Genomic DNA, 22905 nt, shown 5'->3' on the forward strand with positions numbered 1-22905 from the left:
CATAAAAATAACTAAGTAAAATATTTCCGATAAGTTTCTGAATTAGATAAGCAAGTTGTATCGTAGGAATGTATTGATGCGCGCACAATAATTGGCATGGCAACGCAATGCGTACTTACTTACGCATACTGCGCATGTCCGCTCTCCCTCTCTTTTTCTTTTCTCTTGACTTTCTTAAATGCTCTACCGCCCTCTATAAATGTTCCATTTTTATGATCATTACCAAAATATTTTATTTTATTTTATCCCATATTTTGTGTTCAGTAATAAAAGATAACATTGTAAATAAAGTACATTGTTTTGAGAATATTGTTTTAAACTTCGTTTCCACTATTTTTCATCAACTTCATAATCCAACACTATTATTATATATTCAGAGTAAAAATGGTTTGTAGAATATTATGCCTAGGTCTCTTCTTTTTAAAACTAAAATGTAGCTATGATAAGATATTGAATTTATGATGCTGAAATTCGGATATATTATTACGGTGTTCTAAAAAATCTGAAAACCATTAAAGTTAATATAATTAATAACGTTCATCACTTTCCGTAGAAATAAACGAAAACAAATTAACAAGGGGTTATCCGCCAAGTGCGGATAACCAAAAAAATGTTTTACTACTAGAGTAAAAAGACAAAATAAACGGTTAAATTCAATCAGTCAAGTCAATTTGACTAGTTTTTACGTTAAATTACATTTTTTCAGGTAAAGGATTTTTTCGATCCAATTGTTGGTCAAAGTGAATACTATTATAGGCATCTGTGACATTTAAATGGTATATTTTTTTCAGAGGACAATATTAATAATATCTTTAAAATTCGGTCGGGTTTACGCATTTATTTTGATTCCGGTCCGGTCTCAACGGAGCGGCGATAGACCTTTTAAACCGGTCAAAGAAAGATGTTTTTTTCAATAGACAACAGGTCCAACTGCAGACTCAATCGTAGCGCATGCTCTTCTCTTAAAGACTGATAAGCTTTGGACTCGGGCCGAAAACGTCTGATCCTAGTACATGAGAAACACCGTAAATGTATGTAGTCACTCAAAAAAAATATACGTATATACAGTAGGCCTATATAATAAAATAAATCTTTTATTTTGAATAGGCCCATTTTGTAGTTTTAATGTAAAATTTTTGTTTTAATACTAGGCCTACCTGACCTAAAAAGACAAAATAAACACTTGTAGCCTACAGTAACCAAACGTTTCATATATTTTTTCGATCTAAATTTGCTAAAAAGAGAATAATATTCTCTGTGGACATTAAAATTGCATTCACAAAATTGTAAAAATGGTATATTGCGTCACAGCAACGTCTGGTTTGCGCATGCTCATCAACATGCACTTACGAATCCATTCGCGCCGGGTTTTTGCTACACATGTGTTATATCAAATGAATTCTTCTTCTATTTTGTTCGAAAAATACTAAAAAAATGGATTTTAAAAAAATTGTAGAAATCCTACAGGGAACTATACATCCTGACACACGTGAATCTGCCGAACAACAATTAAATGAGGTAAAGAATTACACATATGACGTGTTAATGTTATGATGGAAATGACCTGTTTTAGGCCTAGCTCCGCCAAATGCTTGAGTGAAGCCTACCTTTTAAGTGTGGGATGATGATGAATCATCATCGGAATGGCAATCACATTTTAGAGACTAGGCCTAGCCTGAATAAAATTACTCAAACAAGTTTATTTTGTTACCATTTTTATGCAAGTAACATAATTAAATGCTGTTAGGCTGTACTATAGTAATTAGTATGTTTATATAGGATTTAAATACAGTTAATTTAGGCCTATATGAAATAAAAATTTAAAAAATTGATTTTTATATTTTTCGTAATTTCATATTTAGCCTATTTATACTATTATTAAATGTTTAATATATTATATAAGTTCATGTGAGACAGTTGAGATGTCGAAACTGCCTCAGCGTCAGTTATATTACTATTTACGGTTTTTTCATAAAACTTTTTTCGATCGATGACAAACAATGCTGTACAGGGAAACGTAACCAACAAAAATAACATAGCATCCATGGCGAGCATATTTTTGGTTACTTAAAAATTCATAACTCCTTAACGGACAGTCGTCTGGACAATTTTAATGTAAATTGTTTACATCCTATTTGGTTTTATGATTGATGATATACAGTATGTTAGTTTTATATCTTGGTTTTGATAAATTCAACTTCTGGTATTTTTCAGTGGTGAGTAAAATCAACCTATAACCATGTGTACAGTATCTAACCTTTTTGTTGCTGCATGCCTATTTTTATTTTAGATTCACAAGATCATAGGGTTTGCTCCCCACCTTTTACAAGTGGTAATGGTGGATGAGGTTCAGTTTCCCGTCCGTCAAGCTGGAGTCATTTACCTTAAGAATATGATAGTTCAGTTCTGGCAGGACCGTGAGCCAGACCCAAAGGCAGACCCAAGGGAGGTGTTGTTCAGCATACATGAGAACGACCGTGCTCTCATAAGGGAAAACATCATAGAGGCAATTATTAGAGCTCCGGAACTAGTAAGGTTAGTGTGGATATGGCCGTGCATGTTCAACAGCGAAATTAAAATGAATACTTCGTTTAAGTGTTTTTCTGCTTGGCCCACTGTAGATTGTCAATATACTGATGTTGAAGCTTGTATAGTCCCTTCCTTTTCAAAATTGTATTCTTCTGTAGATGGCAACAAACAGTAGGCTTTTGATAGGCTAGGGTACTGTATGTCAGTCAATTCATTGTGCGCATGCGGAGGAGAAGGGACATTCCTTGTATTCCACCTTGACACATTTTTTTAGTACCATTTCTACACTAGGGCCACATTGACATGACCTAGCTCTGTTCCTAGGTCGGCGGTCGTCAAAAACGCCCTACTGTAGTAACTGGCTTTTCTGTTTTCTCATCAAATCACTCTTTCTCCAACCAACAAAAAAACATTGTAGAATTAGCTAATTTGTTCATGTTTTAATTTATTTCTAGAGTTCAACTTGCAGTTTGTCTGAGAAACATTTTAAAACATGACTACCCAGGTAGATGGACAGGCATCGTTCAAAAGACTATGCATGTTTTACAATCAAAGGATCTAAATGCATGGTATGGCGCCCTCATCGGTGTATACCAACTTGTCAAAAACTATGAGTGAGTGAATGAATAGTTTTTTAAACGTTTTCTTACTTTCAAAATACTCGTCAGAAGTTGTTATTTATTTAGTCTGTCTTTATACTGAATGAAACTTTCAGTGCTAAAGCATTGATTTCCAAAGTAGTTCAGTAAAGAACATCAACAATATAATGATGAAATCAAACAAATCTAAAACAGTAATTGACATTAGTACACAGACAATTAGTTAACGACAGTATCTACAATACATACAGTAAGAAAGGTAATTTGCCATTTAAAGTTTCAAAGCAAACAATCCGTGCTCAAACTATATGGAAATGGATGATACTGTAGCTTGATAAGCTTGGTTCCCACTCAGAAGCAATGCCAAAGTAATTTGACCAATCACAAGGTAAAACTAGTGGGAAAAAAGCTTTATGGCAGATGCCATTCCACTGTTATGATTGGACAATAATGCTACTTTTGGCTTTTGATAAATTAGTAGATGTTTAGAGCTAGCAAAACAGAGTTGGAGGAGCAGAGTCTTCACATCTGAAGTTGGCTCCGAATACTGCATGTTGTGCAATAAGATTTTTAGACAATATTACTGTATTTGTTTACCATTTCCAGCACCTTTAAAAATTCATTAATTGCAATTTGTGTTGGTGCTATAACAATTTTATAATTTTTTTCATGAAAGATATAAGAAACCAAATGAAAGAGAACCACTGAACCACGCAATAAAATTCATTCAGCCATTGATGTATGATTGCGTAATGCTCTTGAAGCATGACCAATCAGAAGCGGCGATGCACATGAAGAAACAGATTCTGAAGATCTTCTACGCTCTTACACAGGTACACACAATAAATAAAGCTTTTGACCACAACATGTGCCGTCAATGTCTTGTTAAATGTCGTTGACCTCGTAGAACGTTGACTTAAAAAAAAACAATGTAGCTAGAAGATATCTTACGTTATTCATTTACCCTCATGTCTAATACATTAAAATTGTTTGTATGAATTATTAATTTTTATTGATGTGTCATAGTTATATATTATGCAGTTTTTTCTACAATGAATGCTTGTGGAGAGCATGTTTATTTATTATTTATACAGTATATTACCTACCATTATTAGTAATTTACTGCACTCTCACCCCTAAATTATAATTTATGAGTATGTTACTGTAAGGACATACTGTATGGAGAAAAAAAAAACACACGTTTATTTAGATAAAGGGTATATTGTGAAATATTGGTATGCCTTTTTACTACACTGTAGTCTAAAGCTCTGTCTATACTATCAAAGTTTATGTGACAAAAGAATGTAATTGGGTACATCACACTGTTTTTGTCAAACTAGTTTGATAGTGTACAGAGCTTTAGGGCAACTTGGTGAAAATAAAGTATTATAAAATATTGAGATATTTTATTAATATATAGAGAAAACCTTTTCTTTTAAATTAAATAGTACCTCATTGCAAAATATTAACTTTCTTAAAAATAAATATCTTTGTGTATCAATTATTTCTTACTTAGTCATGATCTACTGTCTCAGATTCACTGTTTCTTGTTTGTTTTTCCACCAGTTGTCTTGTATTGCTCAATGTTGTTAGTTTAGGCTGGCCCAACTCAAGATTTTTATCTTCTCGGGCATCTGCCTACTTCCTTTAATTTGTTACTTGTTTTCTATGTTATATGATGTTAAAGGAAGAAAATAAATGTTTATTTGAAATGAAAAAAAAAATATTTCCATATCTTAACAGTACTTCCTGCCATTGGATCTGATCAATGAAGAGATCTTCACCAAGTGGATGAAGGTTTTTCAAGAGATTGTCGAGGCGGAAATTCCACCGGTAATAAAAATCGTTTCATTTCAAATGCACTCTTACTTGCACAGTAATATACCCTTTTCTCTGTAGGCAATCTAAGTTCTGATATAACAGAGATAAAGTAAAGCTTGTTTGTTAGCATTTACATACAGGTAAACAAAAGGTCACCTCAGGGTGGGAAAGAACAATGTGGAGTCTGGTGACCGGAGCTTGAACCTACTGTACAACCTAGATACCAATACTTAAACCACTGCGCCACAGTTCTGCCACAATAATAGATCAACTAGTATATTGCCATGGAAACCACAACTGCCCATATATTCAAGAACACCAATAGGTCAATCAGTGTGTAGTGTTTACACTTAAATTATTTATTAATATATTTGTACAAATAAACTTTATTAGCAATCTAGAAAAACCTTAACTGTGGAAAAATTACTACCTATTTAGAGGGATTTTTTTTGTTAAAAAGAATCTTTGTTATTATTTTGACTATTATGCAGGAAACATCACAGGTTCTTGTAGATGACAGACCAGAGTTAATTTGGTGGAAGACTAAGAAATGGGCATTGCATATATTGGCAAGAATGTTTGAAAGGTAAATCCCCTTGGGTGGTATTGTAGGTGATGATAAACCCAATCAACCAGATTACACTAATGATAGGGCTACTGTAATTAGGGTACATGTGTGAATTTGAGTAGAGTGAAGCCTAATTTTCCTATCAGAACAATAAATTGTCTGATACTAACCATTTCCAATTTTTTACATTCTCTTCAAAAAATAAAACACTAATAATAAATAAAAAATTTGTATTTCTAGCAAACCATGGAATTTGTGTTTATACAAATTTAAACGAGCAATGAAAAAACTCAATACGCCTAGTAAAATGTGCGCCTGTGTTATAATTCAACACCAAAACGAACACTTAGGAAAACATGTGTTATTATAAATTATAATAAATTATTCAATTGCCTTTTATGTATCCAAAATACCTATTCATTTCCGTTTTGATGACATCCTGTGAAATAAAAATTGTTTAGTTTTTCTTTGATTACAGTTTCCGACTTCCTCCTTCAAGGTCTAGATTTTGTTTGGTCAAGGTAATTTAGGTCACAAACTGTCCCAAGGGAACTTGCAAGATTTTGTGGTCAATCCAGCCAAGATCTTAAGTCATATTTCTACTATTTTCACACTCAATATGACATTTTGTCTTGTACATTTTTTTTTATAGATATGGTAGTCCTGGTAATGTTATCAAAGATTACAATAAGTTCTCAGAATGGTATCTCAAAACATTTTCACGTAAGTTGAGTTTTTCAATACCAAGCTACATTATACTAAATAGTACAGGAAAACTATGAATTATGGTTGAAAAAATTGCAACAGAATTTATTTCACCACAATGCATTTCTATAAGGTCCCTATATGAACATATTAAAAGTCTAGAAAAATCCAGGTAGGGGAAATAGGTTTTTTTAAACAAAATGGCCGCCAATGTCGAAAATGCCTAAAAAAGGACAAAAAAAACATAAATAGTAGATCTAATTACCACTTTATAGCAGTTTTTACAATGATTTTTATATTTCTTTACAGTTTCGAAGATCTGAACTACAATATACACATTATTTTAAGTGTTGTTAATTAGAAAATGGCCGCAAAACAAATGTTTAAGTATCTAGATATATCCCTATTGTTATAATATATAAAACGCAGTCCTTCCTATGCTTAATGCATAGTATTACGGTGTCTAATAATAAGTCAGTTCATTTACATTTGTACTGTTATAACAATATATTACATCATTGGTGGTGCTAGTGGGAAGGGGTATAGGGATGGGAGATCATATGGGAAGGGTGAGGGAGTCTGTCCGCACCCCCCCCCCCCTCCCCTCTCCGCAATTGGCTATATTCGGGAGTATATGTAGACAATATGATGATATTTCCTAATATAAAACAATACCCCATTGAGTGCTGTTTCAAGGATTTTCATTTTTAAAAGTGACTAAAACTACCCTTTACTGGTATAATATTGTCGGAACTTCTTGGTGCGCTCCCATTGATGGCCCAGCCAATAAGACATCATTTTGAATAACCTACACCACCGCACCCCTTCCCCCGCCCCCATCGGACATCATTTTGAATTTATTTCGTTGAATGTACGCCCCGCCACATGCATATTATACATAATATTGTGTTTTAACACATCTCTATTTGTAATAGAATTCACTGAATGACATGATGGTGTTGTATTTGTTCATATCTAAAGGGTGTATTTATTTGATTATACATGTTACCACATTACACCCACAAAAATAAACGCCTCTCCGAATAAACTCCTCACGACGATTACACGCCCCCACTACCCTCCTTAAAAATCAACCACCAAGGGCATTTATTCAAATAAATGCGGTAATTTCACTTTCATCTTGTCAGTATCTCATCCTCCATCTATTGGTGGGGAATTGAGCATGTGCTGATGCCGTGGCATTCTTAAAAAATAGTGGAGCAGCAGTCCAAACCATATTTTTTGCAACTGCAATTCATTTTACTACAACCTTATTTACAGGTACATCTAATCAACTTTAATAGTTTCTCTGGTGCTGGTAGTAAATTTGTCATCAATACTTTCCATCCCTAGTCTGTGGGTTGAAGAGTATTTCCTATCCACTGCTATACCTGGTAATAAAGACTCACGAAATGAAATTTTGCAGCAAGGGAATAGATTTGCTTTTTGCAACTTTCTCAAAGAAAAGTAGGCTGTCTAAAGTCTCCATTGACTTCCCTCCATATATAGCTACCAATGCCAAATTCCTGATGCAATGTTTTCTTTTTTTTTGGAAACTGTTTGGTTTACAGAATTTGACATACAACTCCAACTGTTTTTAAGACCAACACCTTTTCCTAAACCAAATTTACTTACGGCCCATAATTATAGCCATTAAATACAAGAGTTTACTTTGCCTTCACATAATGTAACAAACATACATGGTACATAATAAATGTCTTGAAATGTTGCTGTTTCGGAGGTTTGATGTAGCAGTGCTCCCCCATTGATAACTACAGTGGGCAGTGAGGATGAAGGTTTCTGAGTAGTCTAGCAGTGTGTATGGAGTCAATGGAGTAACAGAGGGCTGCAGAAAAGTACAAGGTTCTTTTTCAACAAATGATGCATTGTGTATGACTGTCTCACATAGCCATCAATGATGAAATAGTATATGTGAGGGAATGTGCACTGCTTCTCTATTGATGAATATGGTTGATTTTGACCCATGTGTAATAATATGTTCTTTCCTCTTAAATTAATATTCTGTCACGGTTGCTTCATTCATTGATTTAATACCGTATGTTCTCGATGGGGGAGCACTGTGAATGCATGTAAAGTCTTTCCTTGGTGTGAAGCTCTGTAAAAATTAATTTGCTTTTTATACATGGAATTCAGGGATGTGATGCTACATCCCATCTATTTGGTTAAAAAAAAGTTGTTAGTCTTAAAAAGTCATAACACCTGGGCAGTAGTATGCTTACAAACTCTGTAAAACCAAACGTCTCCAAAAAAAAGAAACCATCGCATCAGAGGAATTGGCATTGGTAGCGCTATGGAGGAATACGTTCTGGGAGAAAGTAGCAAAAAGCAAAACAGCACTTGAAATAAAGTCTATTCCCCCCAACAACAAATGCTGCAAAGTGTTATTCCCTGCATGTATATTACCATGGTACAGCAGTGGATAGAAAATACTCTTGAACCCACAGACTGGGGGATGGAAAGTTACAAATGGCGTGATGTGTCCATTGATGACAAATTTACCACCAGTTACCACTGTTTGTGACGAATACCACGGCATCAGCACATGCTTAATTCCTACCTATAGACAGAGGATGATAACTGGACAATGAAAATGAATGGATTAATAGATTGTAAGATTGTATAATTCTAATGTAAATGAACTGTTTTGTTAGACACCGTAGTCCTGCATTATAATGCATAGGACTACGTTGTCTATTATTATAACCATGGTGATATCTTGATACTTAAATGTGTGTTTTTGCTGCTAAATAGCACTTAAATTAATATGTATATTGCAGTTTAAATGTTTGACACTAAAGAAATATAAAAAGCATTATAAAAACTGCTATCAAGTGGTAATTAGATATACAATATATGTTTTTTGTTCATTTTTAGACATTTTTCACCATTGGCGGCCATTTTGTTTAAAAAAAACATATTTCCCCTACCTGGATTTTTCTAGACTTTTAATATGTTCATATAGGGACCTTATAGAAATGCATTGTGGTTAAAAAAATTCTGTTGCAATTTTTTCAACCTTTTACTGATTCTGAGCATATCTTTCCTGTACTATAAAGGTCTGTCTACACTGTCAAACTTAATGTGACAATGTGATGTGCCCATATATGGACATGATGATGTCATACCACTACCATATTTGGGCACATCGCACTTTTTTTCAAACTAGTTTGATAGTGTAAACAGAGCTTGAAGCTACTTTCATACTGAACATGTATTCCGGTCCGGTTGCGTGATAAAAAATCTTTGAAATATGTTTAGTATTTAAAGAAAATAAATCCAAAGGCAAATTACTGACAAAAATGACAATGCTGTGGGTATCAGTGGCTGGATCCCAATGGAGATACAAAATAAAATAAGCAAAAAGTTAAATGAAAACGATAAAGTAAAACAGACAAAATGGTTATCGTAATGTGTAACCCAGAGTTTTCTCTGCACAGCGAAGCAAAACCAGGTCCAGTGTGAAGTTATTTAAAGCATGGCTTCCTGCTAGAAATAATCACAGCATTGTTATAATAATATTGTTTAATCAATTATTTATTATTTATAATGTTTTCCTTCCTTATCAATATTGTAAATCTTATTCATAAAACATGTACATTTTTGTTTTCTTTTTTCTAATTTAGCTCAAATCCTAACAACGTTATTGAAAGTTCTTGATCAGTATCGACAACAGCAGTACATATCCCCAAGGGTCTTACAACAGTCCCTTAACTATGTCAACACAGGGTAAGTATTGCATTGGGTCAACAATGAGGTGACATAATATTATGCCAAATACTCTAACACAAGCATTAAACACTACTTTAACACATCTAAGTATCCTTTATTTATACTGGGTTGACCTCTTCAGTCAAAGACTGGTCTCCCAGAGGGCCCATTTATGATCAGTGGCTGTGAGTGACAGTGGCTGTGTGTGTACTAGTACACTGGGGTAACCCCTCGCTCGTCTCGAAAGATGTTTCTTTAAAATGCACATGAGCTAGATGTGTACACTAAACCTACGGAACCAAAGAACCAGTGAGCCTCGAACCATTGCTGGTGCTATGGCTACGTAATTACGGTTCCACTGTCTTAACTCCTGGTCATTTTATTGGTTGATTTTGTATCATGGCATTCATTATTTTTTTCTATTTCAACATATGTATGTACTATTGCACTTTCAGCTTTTAGTAATGAGTTTGCTGTCTATAACTTCTCAGTTTCCAAAGTCAATGTCCTAGCCATTATGTTACATAGAACAGTCAATCCCCATTTGGTAAATCCTAGAATGAAATCTGCTTACTGATGGACAATATTATGCAAGCCATTAATAGACTTTTTAAAGTGATAGTTACCCCCATATACTTGTTGATTGCTTTACAGTGTGAAACATGCCAAGTCATGGAACATCATGAAGGGTCACATGCAAATCTTGATTCAAGATATCATCTTCCCCCTTATGTGTCACACAGATGAGGACGATGAACTTTGGAATGACGACCCATATGAATACATCCGTATGAAATTTGGTGAGTGACATCATTTGAGGTGCAAAGATTGCAAACTCATCATCACCTACTTTTTTAAAACTTAACGTTTGAATAGGTTATTTTGTAGTGTTAATACTTCCGTAGAAAAAAAACGGAAACAATTTGCCCATTTTGTTTTGCTTTAAATTACAGTTTTTCAGGTAAATACATTTCAATGGGTTTTTGTTGAATTTAACTATTTATTTTGTCTTTTTATAAAACATTTGTTTTTATTTTTTGTCCACAGAAGTGATTAATTACAAAATAACTTATTCAAAGTATGATTCAATCCTAATTGTTCATGTTTTTGGGGGACAATACATCTTTACGTAGTCAGTGGTTGATTTTTTTTTACTAATAAAACAACTTATTGATTTCGGACTTTTGATTTGAGTATATTTTTTCCATTAAGTACTCTAAAACGAGCAAATGAGCAAGTGTTAACATTTACCTTCAAATAAACATATATCCAATAGTTCAAACAATCAATTGTATCTTTAACATTAAAATCCATTAATATTGAAAATCCATTTGCAATTATTAAATGTCCAGAAAATGCATCTATTTTTCCAGATGTTTTTGAAGATTTCATTTCTCCTGTTACTGCTGCACAAACCGTGCTGCAGTCAGCTGCGTCAAAAAGAAAAGAGGTGCTGCAGAAGACCATGGGATTCTGTATGAATGTACTGACACAAGCTGGTGTAGGTCCACGACAGAAAGATGGTGCACTACATATGGTTGGATCAATGGCAGAATTGTTACTTAAGGTATCAGGCTAGTTTTTATCAATCCCTTGAACTTAGTTGATAGATACAAGAACTCAGCATTGTGTAAGCTGTGATTTCAATTTATTCAGGCACGATTTCATACAGAACGCTTTTGCAACCCTATACAGGACACCCTATAATAAAGCTCTGTCTACATTATCAAACTAGTTTGACAAAAAAGTGTGCCCAAATATGGTAGTGATATGCCCAAATATGGTAGTGATATGCCCAAATATGGTAGTGATATGCCCAAATATGGTACAGTAGTGATATATCATCATGTCCATATATGGGCACATCACATTTTTTTAATTTTTTATTACAGTATATAAAATGTACAAAAGCAATAGCATAGAGCCATAGAGCTTAAAGGTGAAACCTTGTTAGATCCACTTAATGGGGGTATTATAAAGACCAAAACCCCTGACAAAGGTGCAGAGAAACTATAATTATAAATATAAATAAGTGTTTAACTGTAGTCAATAATTACATAACATTAATGTTTGTTTTTTTATTTGTTTTTTATAGAAAAAAATGTACAAAGATAGAATGGAACATATGTTGGTATCGCATGTTTTTCCTGAATTTAAAAGTGAACATGGCTACATGAGAGCAAGAGTGAGTTTTAAATAATTCTATTTCTACAATAAAGTTTAAGTAGTGTAAGATTGTAATACCCTTGACAAAATAAAACAAACCTTATTGGTTATCATTGTACACATATATTTTAAATGGTAATGTCTCAGATATGTTAGTTAATGTAGTTCTCGCATGCATATTTTGTATTGCATCACATAGAACAACTCTGGAGTTTACACTGGACCACATGTCAAGCACCAAAGTGTGTAATGAGTTTTGAAAGTGTATAATTTGCATGAACTCTTGAATGTAAATGTTATAGTTATATTTGATCCAAAAAGCACTATTTTGAATGTAATAGTGTTATACTGTAAATACACTATTTACAAGATATATATAAATTGTATGTATAACAACTTTTATCTTGTGGTAGATAGATAGAATAAAAAAATCATCATTTGATTCTACTTTTTTAGGCCAACTATGTCATTCACACATTCTCCGAAGTACGGTTTAAAAATGACAAGAACCTTCAATCAGCACTTGACCTGACCCGCCAATCTCTCGTCCTTGACAAAGAGATGCCTGTGAAAGTCGAAGCTGCCATCGCCTTACAGATGCTTATCACCAGTAATGAGAAAGCCAAGGATTACATCCAGCCCCACGTTAAAGAGGTCATCGAAGGTCAGTAATAGTTCACAAAATCCAATTAAAATATTAAACACAAATTATTATAGGATAATAAACAATGCTTTAAAGTTACGCAAGTACACCTGTTAATTATGCAATAAACCTTTTACTTATTGCAGTACACCTGTTCTATGCATATTTGGCCACTTGACTACTGCTGGTGGAACACTGTAAACATTTTGTGCACTTTAACTAGCACTAGCACAAACTTTATATTTTTCAGCCTTGTTAATCGTAATCAGAGAGACTGAGAATGATGACTTGACAAACGTGATGCAGAAACTGATATGTACGTATTGTGACGAGGTGACGGCGATTGCGGTCGACATCACAACACATTTAGTAAGTTAACAATAGTGGGAATTGATGTTTCAGTTCGGACTTGTTATAATTGATATCACTATATGCCAAGATGCCTTTCTTAGCCAAGATGGCTTTCTTTACAAAAGAATCAAATCAATGCATTGGTAAAAAATGGACATACACTAAAGTCACAAACTGACAAACAATACAGATGTACCAATCAGAGACACTTACTTTTTGGCAATGTTAAATTCCTAATACAGTGGCTTTTAAAATTGATACACTAAGCTAATGAAGTATGTGAAATTGGTATTGCATCAACACAATAAAAATATAAAAAAGAAAAATAGTAGAAATTTGAAAGTGCTAATTTTCCAATTATTGCCCTTTTAAATCTACTTTATTCTGTAAATGTGGGGGAATAAGCTGTTACTTGAAGCCTAACTGGGCTGAATTGCGCACAGGTGTGGACGTCACATGCAATAACTTCCTTCTCCCCTAAGGGTCCCTTCAGAGTCAGATGTGTGTAAGTTCTTATCTGAGAAGACTTGGACAGAACAATGGTCAAAGAGTGACTTGAAAAGTGCTTATTGTAAAGCTATGGTTTACGGCGCCCCTGTCTTAACCGTTTGGTGACTCAACTAAATTATTAGTTTCATTTATACTTTGTATCTTCTGTTTATAGGCGGCAACATTTACTCAAGTTGTGGATGGGGATGATCCTTCAGATGATAAGGCGATAACAGCAATGGGAATATTGAACACAATAGAAACACTATTAAATGTCATGGAAGATCACAAAGAGGTAAGGCATTCTTTATATATGTAGCAAGTGTTTTAATCCAGTATTACCCCAGTAGTGTCAGTGAATCAAGATAAATTTATTGTTAATTGAGAAAAAGTTGAATTCTAAAATAGTACAAATATATTGAATTTCATCATTAACATCATGAAATTATTTGTATTCATAAACATGCATTATTTGTATATTAATCATATCCAGGGGACACTTTGTTGAGTCCTATAGTGTCCCCTTAATAGGAATTATACTGTACTATAAAGACCAAAACTGTCACAAAGAGGTGGTGTAGAGAATCAAACATTGAAATAATATAGGCCTATACCTATTTTAACTATAAATAATACTGACAACATATTTTCATTATTATTTAGATAATGCTGCAATTAGAAGGCATAGTGTTACAAGTTGTTCGGGTTATTTTGCAACAGCAAGTCATTGGTAGGCTACACTTTCGTTATTAGTAATTGTCACTGTGATTTAAAGTTTCGACTCAAAATTTCATGTATACCCAGTTATGAAGATATATTAAAATATATCTTAGCTTATTAATTAATTATTGAAAACATTTTTGTAGATTTCTATGAGGAGGTTTTGTCACTGATCTTCAGCATGACTTGTACACATATATCACCCCCTCTATGGCAAGTCTTTCCAATGGTCTATGAAATGTTCAGCAATGATGGCTTTGACTATTTCTTAGGTAAGTAAACAGTGAAAGGGCTTAAGCTCTGTCTACACTATCAAACTTTATGTGATGTGCCCATATGTGGATATGTCATATCACTACCATATTCTTATATAGCACTTAATGCACAAAGCCTCTAAGTGCTTCATATTATTACCTCGGTAATGTTTTGGATCAAATACATCTGAAAACATACTCCCGTAATATTGCAGCCAGTAATCAGCACAGTTGTGTTTTAAACTATATCAGGTATCCATGTGTACACCTGGGTGGAGAGAGGTAAATGTAAAGTGTCTTGCCTAAGGACACAAGCAATGTGATGAGCTTTGGATTTGAACTCACGATTAGTAGACCAACATTCAACACACTTCGCCACATGCCCTCGCATAGGTATACAGTCATCTACACACTTTTTTCAAAATCATGTTTTTAGTTCTATTCTTCACAACTGGCCATCGTAACTGGCTCATAAACTTCAGATCATTATCATAAAAGAATTGGAAGAAATGCGTATCCCATACCGTACGACAAGATATCAATTCTGGTAAATCATTTTTTTTTTTATTATAGAAATGATGCCTGCTTTACACAACTACATCACAGTTGATCCACAGACCTTCCTGTCAAACACAGTGTACATTGAAAGTATCTTCAGCATGTGTAAAAAGGTAATTCTAGTAATGTATTATCTGTAATATCTTGTATACAAGACTGTAAAAGTGTATTATGGTAAGGGCTAAGTAATGGATAACATGTAATCTAGCTTAGTCTCCTTTCTTAACCATGGATGGTGGGCAGAGGTGAGAAGAAAAACCATCTTTAACATTTTTCACCCAAAAAAAAAAATGTGTATCTGAAAGTACTGTTTTTTTTTTGTTCCCACCCACTAATAAGTATTGAACAGACTACACCATTACTTGCTACATCCCTGCTTAACTTTATTATCTTTGTCAGATCATCAGAAACTGTTTAACATCAAAACATTACCATTCTATACATTATTTTGTAGCTGTTTCTAATGATGTAAATCATCAATTGCTATTTGTTGTTTTTTCAGATAATTTCTGAAGAGTCTGATGGGGGTGAGGATGCAGAGTGCCATGCTATGAAGCTCTTAGAGGTCATTGTCATTCAGTACAAAGGTCGAATTGATCAGGTGAGATTTTATCAAGTGGTTGATGTTATAGTTGAGAAGATTTCATTGAAATTAGTGTGGTATGCATGAACTAAAAACAGTATGTATGTATGTATACCTGTCATCACCATGGGACTTAAAAGCCTTTGGGGCAGAATGGTTTGACAACAGTGCATTATGGTATGATTTCAGTTTAAATTTACTAAAAAATCTTAATTATTGTATTTCTTTGTAGTGCATACCATCGTTTGTGACTTTAGCCATGGAGAGGTTAATGCGTAACATCAAAACCAGTGAGCTTCAACAGATGTGTCTTCAGGTGATTGTGGGGGCGCTCTACTACGATCCATCAATTCTTTTACAGACCTTGGAGAAGGTTGTTGTTCCGACAACTGGTGAGCCTGCTCTGCTATGGTTTGTCAAGATGTGGTTACAGTATACAGATTGTTTCCTTGGGTAGGTGGTAGTATAGTTATATGTTTGTCGGTTTGTCTGTGCACCCATAATACGCATCAAATCAAAGAGAAATGCAGTCAACTCCCTAAAAACACTTGAGCTTGCCAAAAAGGCTAGTGTTAATTAGAAAAGTCTGGGGTATTACTATTAGGTATTGGATTGTTTACTGTATTGGCACCTAATTTTCATTTTTTTATAATCCCATGTGAAGTTTGGTGTAAATGTTTATGTATATATTTGACGCTTGCATCAGGTATTGGCAGATTTTACTGTACTGTCGCCCAGTGTTATATTTTTGTTATTCTTTGCCAGCTTTGTTATACATTAATGATGTATATTTTAAAATTAACTTTAAAAGATATTGATATTTTACTAGGTTACATGACCGGAAGGTTTGTGTACTCGGACTGCTAGCTCTTCTCGAGCTCCCTAACAGGCCTGAAGCTGTGTCTGCCAGTGCCCAACACTACCTCCCTGCTCTTATAATGCTCTTTAAGGGCTTACAGAGAGTTTACGACTGTAAGTATTATATTGTTTGCTTTGTATGATTTTAAAATGGATACGGTTACTACTCTCACGCAAAGGTCAAATTTGCTTTCGCAAAACTGGCAAAAGGTTGCCGATTTATTTCCGACAAATTGGAAATTCTTTAGACAATTTTTTTAAAGCAATGAAAATTGCCAAATTGTTTGGTAAATACATATTTTACTACACAACAAACTACACATATAAAAATGTGTAGTTTGTTGTGTAATGTTGTTTTGTTGTGGTTTACGGAAAACTTTATTCAGAGGAAATTTTTTTTTTGCCAGTTGGCAACTCCAATCGCCATTTGCGAAAACTTGAATGGCTAGCATGAGCGAAGGTTTATCAATTTTCTGCTTCATTAGAGGTTTCATATTTCAAAATACAGTAGAACACTTATTAAGAGGACACTTTTGAGGGTGTACCCTGAATAATATACCCCTCATTCGTTTACAGAAAGGTGTCCCCTGAATAGTTGTGTCCCAAAGGAGGAGATTCTACTGTATTATTTCGCTATGTACCAACTCCTCATTTAAATTGATGATATAAATAGATCCTGTTTATGTTTTAGATCGTATAAGTGTAGAAAACGAAGATAGCGATGACGAAGACGAAGATGATGATGAGTTTGACGAGGTCTTAGAGTCAGATGAAGATGAAATCGATGAAGACGGTGCAGAGTACATGGAAAAATTAGAAAAATCGGTAATTATATCATGCTAATGCTCTGTCTACACTATCAAAAGTATGATGTGCCCAAATATGGCAATGATGTCATGTCATCATGTTCATATATCACTACCATATTTGGGCACATCACTACCATATTTGGACACATCACACTTTTTTTGTCAAACTATTTTGATAGTGTAGACAGAGCTTAAGAAATGTAACATTTGTTGTTGTTTATCTTTTAGCTGGAAGGTAAACCAGAAATTGATGAAGATGAAGCCTATGAAGAGACAGCCTTGGAAGGTTATAACACCACACTAGATGACGAAGAGACGACGGTTGATGAATATGAGCAATTTAAGCAAGTCATGCAAAGTAAGGATATAAAGGCACTCTCTCTCAATTCCACTCTCCTTGGTTCGATCACCAGAAGTTTTGTTAGTAGCATTGGGATGCTAGACAGTGGTTTATCAGACCGAGACAATTGTGTCGGTCTGTTATCTAACAATCTCCTTCGTCTACTATCCTGGAATAAAAGCTCACAAATATTAATAATACAATTTAAAGATGTTAATACATTTTTGAAAGCAGATAACTTTGAATCATATTGTCTTTTTACAGCATATAATAGTTTATTACATTTTTAGCTGAAAGTGAATATTACAAGATACAAGTCAACTTTATTGTCAAAATCTAAAAAAATTGTACCTTAGAACAATAAAATGTGATAAATATTTATATAAATTATAATACAACTTACTGTTTTTATGGGAAAATGGCAAAAGGCTTCCTACTAAGATAGTCTATATTGTTTTGTAAACATGACCAGTGCCAATTTTGCCATTTATCCCTAACTGTATTAATGAATATTAAATCCCCTCTTAGATTTACAAGTTCGGGATCCAGAATGGTATAATGCTCTTACGAATGCCCTCACAGAAGAACACCGCAATGACCTACAACAAGTTATCCTCTACTCAGATCAACGCAAACTTGCATTAGGTAACAAACAAAAATGATCCTATTCATTATAATCAATATAATCAAGTGTTGACAATGATGATAGTATTAGAAGTTTTGTTATAAAATTAGTATAGCAATCAAAGGGCAAATTAGTAAAAATATGACAATGATGTGTGTATCAGTCGATTTCAATGGAGATACTAAAAGTAAAATAGACACAAAGAAATTTTTCAGAACTTTCGGGCACCACTAACCCATCATCAGAGCAATTAATATAGCAGTTATGTGGGTTAATGTTAACAGCCACAAAGAAATTTATCAGAACTTTCTTCATTGGTACTATTAATATAGTTAATGTTAATATATTTGTATAGCACGTTCGACAAACAATGTTATCTCATCAATGCACTTAGTGAAGTAGGGGAAAAATAAATTGTCCAAAACAACATCACCACACTGTTTAACCAACTTGCCAAGACAAGCTAGCTATTTATTCACAAGTGTCATAATGATGTAAGCATGTAACTATCCTGCCTAACAAACAATAAAATGAAAAAAAATGTATATCGGGAAAAAAACCCCTCTGGAGCCATTTAAAAGTTACTTTGAGGACTATTTTTTTCAATTGTACCCTGACAATTGTATACAAATTGAAAAACAAACACTAGGCTTAGTGATATGCTAAAGTGTGGTGTGGTTGCATGAAGGGTCACAGTTCCTCACTCCCATTTCGGCTAGGCTGGACACTTATTTGAGCGTATATTAAGTACAAACATTTTTTGTGTTTATTTGCAGAATCCAAAAGAATCGAACGAAGTGGAGGATACAAATTCGATAGCACAGCAATTCCAACATCATTTCATTTTGGCAACAGCTAAATGCTCCTTCCCTCCACGGTATATTCATTTTCTTCATAAAATAGTAGTTTAATGAATTATAGTAGAGGATGAGGAATTTTATTTGATGCGTCCATTAATGTAGTGAATATTATGCAACTAGAGACGTGTCTGTCCAAAAAGAGGTAATGGACCGTGTCAGTTGTATTCTACTGCAGTTAATGCAGTAACTACTTACTTTTTAAAACCTGTTTGTGTCATTAGTCGGTACGCTTTTTTTTTTGGATGAACATACACATTTTTATTGCAGTGACTATCACCACAAAACTTGTACATTGAAACAAAATCGTACGTTATTGCAGTAAGAAAATGTAGTTACTGCAGAAATTGAAGTAGAATAATTTTGACATAATCCCTAAATTATTCTCTGTTGCATTGTAAGAGACACGACGAGTGAACTGTTAATAGATGCTTCATGTAAGGGTAATAAATTAACCATTTTCCATTGAAGTTTTGTAAGACATGACAACTAAAATTGAAATATTTTTCACTTGTTGTATGTGCGTTAAAGGCAACTGAATTGTGAAATCTGATAATACTATTTTGTCTGTTGGGTAATTTTCCTAGACCTCTAAACAAATATGTACGTTTTTAACCGAATCATTACGACCAAGTTCTGAAATATTTAATTAGTTATAAATAATGAGCTAAAGATGAGGTGAGATAAATTGGTAAAAAGATTTTATTATACAATAACCTATTGATTAAATTGTGTGTCTGATTTAAGGAGGTGTTTTGACTTCATAAACAGTCTTGAATTATACCATCATCTGCCGTTATAACCATATTGAAGTTGCAATTATGGTTTTACGTGAAGTTAGAGTTCATGTATAATAACCCAACTTACTTCCTTGTAATACCAGCATTTATTTTATTTCTTTTAAATTTCCAATTCATATCTGTATGCTTGTTGCAGTGGCACTGTAGCTTGGTTGTTTGTATGCTTGCTTATGATTCTCAAAAGTTCTAGTTCGATCTCATGGTCAGTCCATATGTTTTTTCATAGCCAATACCTAGCCTATGAAAAACAATTGTGTACTGTATTTATTTTCTTTTGTGATTTAACGTTGTGATTAGTATGTTCGATATAGAAAAAAAAGGCTGCTTTATCTAGGTCGTTCATGATAATTTATTAGAAAAGCAAATAAACTAAAAAAACAAACATAATGAATGAACTCACAGTACCAAGAAACGACTTAATTCTCAAATCAGTTACTTTTGTGACTATTAAATCCAAATAAATTAATATTAATTGTCGTTTTTCATTTATTAATATTATTTTATAGTTCAAGATTTTTTCTTGTAGCGATTGTGGTGTTTAACTTCCGCCGATTTTTTAAATTTAAGATGAAATTTATGATCTGTATTATAGCTCATAATTGTTCTGGCCTAGCTTTATCACTTAATTATACTGTAGTAACAATCAAATTAATAGTTTACTGCAGATCTTTAACTTTTATTGAAGCCATGGTCATGTTTTAGTGTAGGTGTATTTGGTTTGATTGGTTTTAGTTTCATATTGGGAAATGTCGTTATATATGAAAACTTGTCACGTTTTGTTATATCATTAACTACGTGATGACTTACCTATGATTCAATCATATAGACCTAGTTAATATTGTTTAAACGTTTTTTATAGTCAGTTTCGTCATGTGAATACATTTAGAGCTAGGGCTAGTAAAAAATGAAATATATGAATTATAAATTCATAGGAATCATAATGGTAAATACTTAATACCTTCACGGTGATAAAGATATAATCTTTCATTTACAAGGTGTATTAGATCTTAAATTATGTATAAATCATCAAGTTCTACCAAAAATAAAAATGCTCTTTTCTTCTTATAAAATGATATACTAAGTTCAGAGACAAAACTCTAGTCTTGATCCGAATCATACAAAAAACGTATTTTAATCAAATTTTTATGAAGTCACATCCCTTAAGCTCTGTTTACACCATCAAACTGTATGTGACCATATATGGACATGATGATACACGTCATATCACTACCATATTTGGGCACATCACACTTTTTGTTATAATGTTATAGTATAGACAGAGCTTTATTACAGTGATGTAAATGTTTACCCCTTACCATAGCATGATGATTATTGATTTTAAACCCCTACCTCATTTTCATTCCGAACTGAAGTATGGGCAGCTTTTAGTGCCATACAATAGATTGTTGGTTAGGATTATTTACTCAAGAATTGCAGACAAATTTGTAATTGACTGATTTCCAAAGAAAATGCTTAAAAATTGTGATAATATAAATTCTTGCTTTGTAAATGTTTGCTAATAGATTTCAAGCATATAAATTATTTAACTTGTTTATTTTGAATAAATTGATACTCATTTTACAGCGGCTACATATTCTTTTTAAAAAGAAAGAAAAAGGAGAAAAATAAAGGAAAAACCATTTGTCTCATTGCCATCCCTAATGCAGTAGGGCCCATCCTTTGGGAGACCCCTATTGGGGGGACACTCCTATTGGGGGGACACTCCTATTGGGGGGACACTCCTATTGGGGGGGGGGAAACTTATCCCGTAAAGCCAGCAAGGGGAAATATATGTTTTAACACTACAGCAAACCTCTATTAAGGGGACACTTTTTAGGTCCCGAAAATGTCAAATTGAAAGGTGTTCTACTGTATATTCTAATAATTGTTTTAATGTAAGCAACATTTCTACCCTTGAAAAATGTATTTGCTCCTAAATTAAGACTGAAATTTAATTTTGATTAACGTCATAACAATAGGATATGACATAATCACTAAATTTAAATTTTCTAATATCATATTTAATAATGTTGTTTAATTGTTGGTTTTCAGTTCAGGTTCCTTATGTATTGAAATACTAGTGTAATTATAATTTATTAATGTATCAAAAATATTATTATTTTTAAACGTCTGTATAGTCTCCCATTTCTAGAAACATTATGTTCAAGCAAAACTAAATATAAGTTTGACTTTAAGTCTAATTTTCAGTCGTCAACGACATCTCGTAGAGATACGTTCACGCGTTGAATCTTGGTTCTCACTATGATGCAACCCAAGGACGTGTAAAGCGTGGTTCCCACTAGCGACGCAACCTACACAACGTAAGAAAATGCCCTTCCAATAATTGTGTTTTCCCCCCACCTGCGTGAAATCAAACCTGCGATGTTTGCAACATTGTTGTGTCGTCGGTTCTCACTTGTGATTATTCAATACATTCGTTCTAGTGGAAACCACGCTTTAGAGCAACGCAAGTAAGTTGACCAATCACGGCTCGGTTTATCATCCAAACTGTCGCTTGTGATTGGTCAACTCACTTGTTGTGCCTACGTCGTTACGTTGCTTCCAATTGGGAACCAATCTGCATTCACACGTCATCACTACTTCACATTAAATAATGGAAAATCATAAAAAATTGAACGTATTCCGTTTCAAGTGTGAATATAGCTTTAAAGTTGTGTCTTTTAGGTGTTTTCTGACAAAATATGACGTATTGTTGTTTACCTGAAATGTAGTTTTAAGATTACGTAATTCCCAACTTCGTATAAAATGCGTGCAAGCGGCCAATTATACGTTTTGTTATTTGATAGAAATCATTGTACAACAAATCGTGCCATGAATTAATAAACTTTCACAATATATCTATAAGGTTTTATTGATTGGTTTCATTGCTTTTTGTTGGCC

At 33.5% G+C, this 22905-nt stretch overlaps 1 protein-coding gene across 1 annotated transcript; it reads left to right on the forward strand.

The window, feature by feature from the left end:
• The first annotated feature begins 1369 nt into the window (after positions 1-1369).
• Positions 1370-22869, forward strand: LOC144848853 (importin-7-like). Its single transcript, XM_078705780.1, has 24 exons — positions 1370-1518; positions 2291-2535; positions 2985-3143; positions 3805-3961; positions 4872-4961; positions 5441-5535; positions 6170-6240; positions 9867-9969; positions 10606-10751; positions 11325-11518; positions 12047-12136; positions 12574-12781; positions 13011-13129; positions 13776-13895; positions 14264-14330; positions 14467-14592; positions 15148-15245; positions 15635-15733; positions 15948-16168; positions 16545-16687; positions 17265-17398; positions 17611-17740; positions 18251-18367; positions 19124-22869. The coding sequence occupies exons 1-24, from the start codon at positions 1435-1437 to the stop codon at positions 19204-19206; spliced, it is 3099 nt and encodes a 1032-aa protein (XP_078561906.1). The 5' UTR covers positions 1370-1434; the 3' UTR covers positions 19207-22869.
• The last annotated feature ends 36 nt before the right edge of the window (positions 22870-22905 follow it).

The sequence above is a fragment of the Antedon bifida genome, chromosome 7, assembly GCF_963402885.1.
Source record: "Antedon bifida chromosome 7, ecAntBifi1.1, whole genome shotgun sequence".
NCBI classification, from domain to species: Eukaryota; Metazoa; Echinodermata; class Crinoidea; order Comatulida; family Antedonidae; genus Antedon; species Antedon bifida.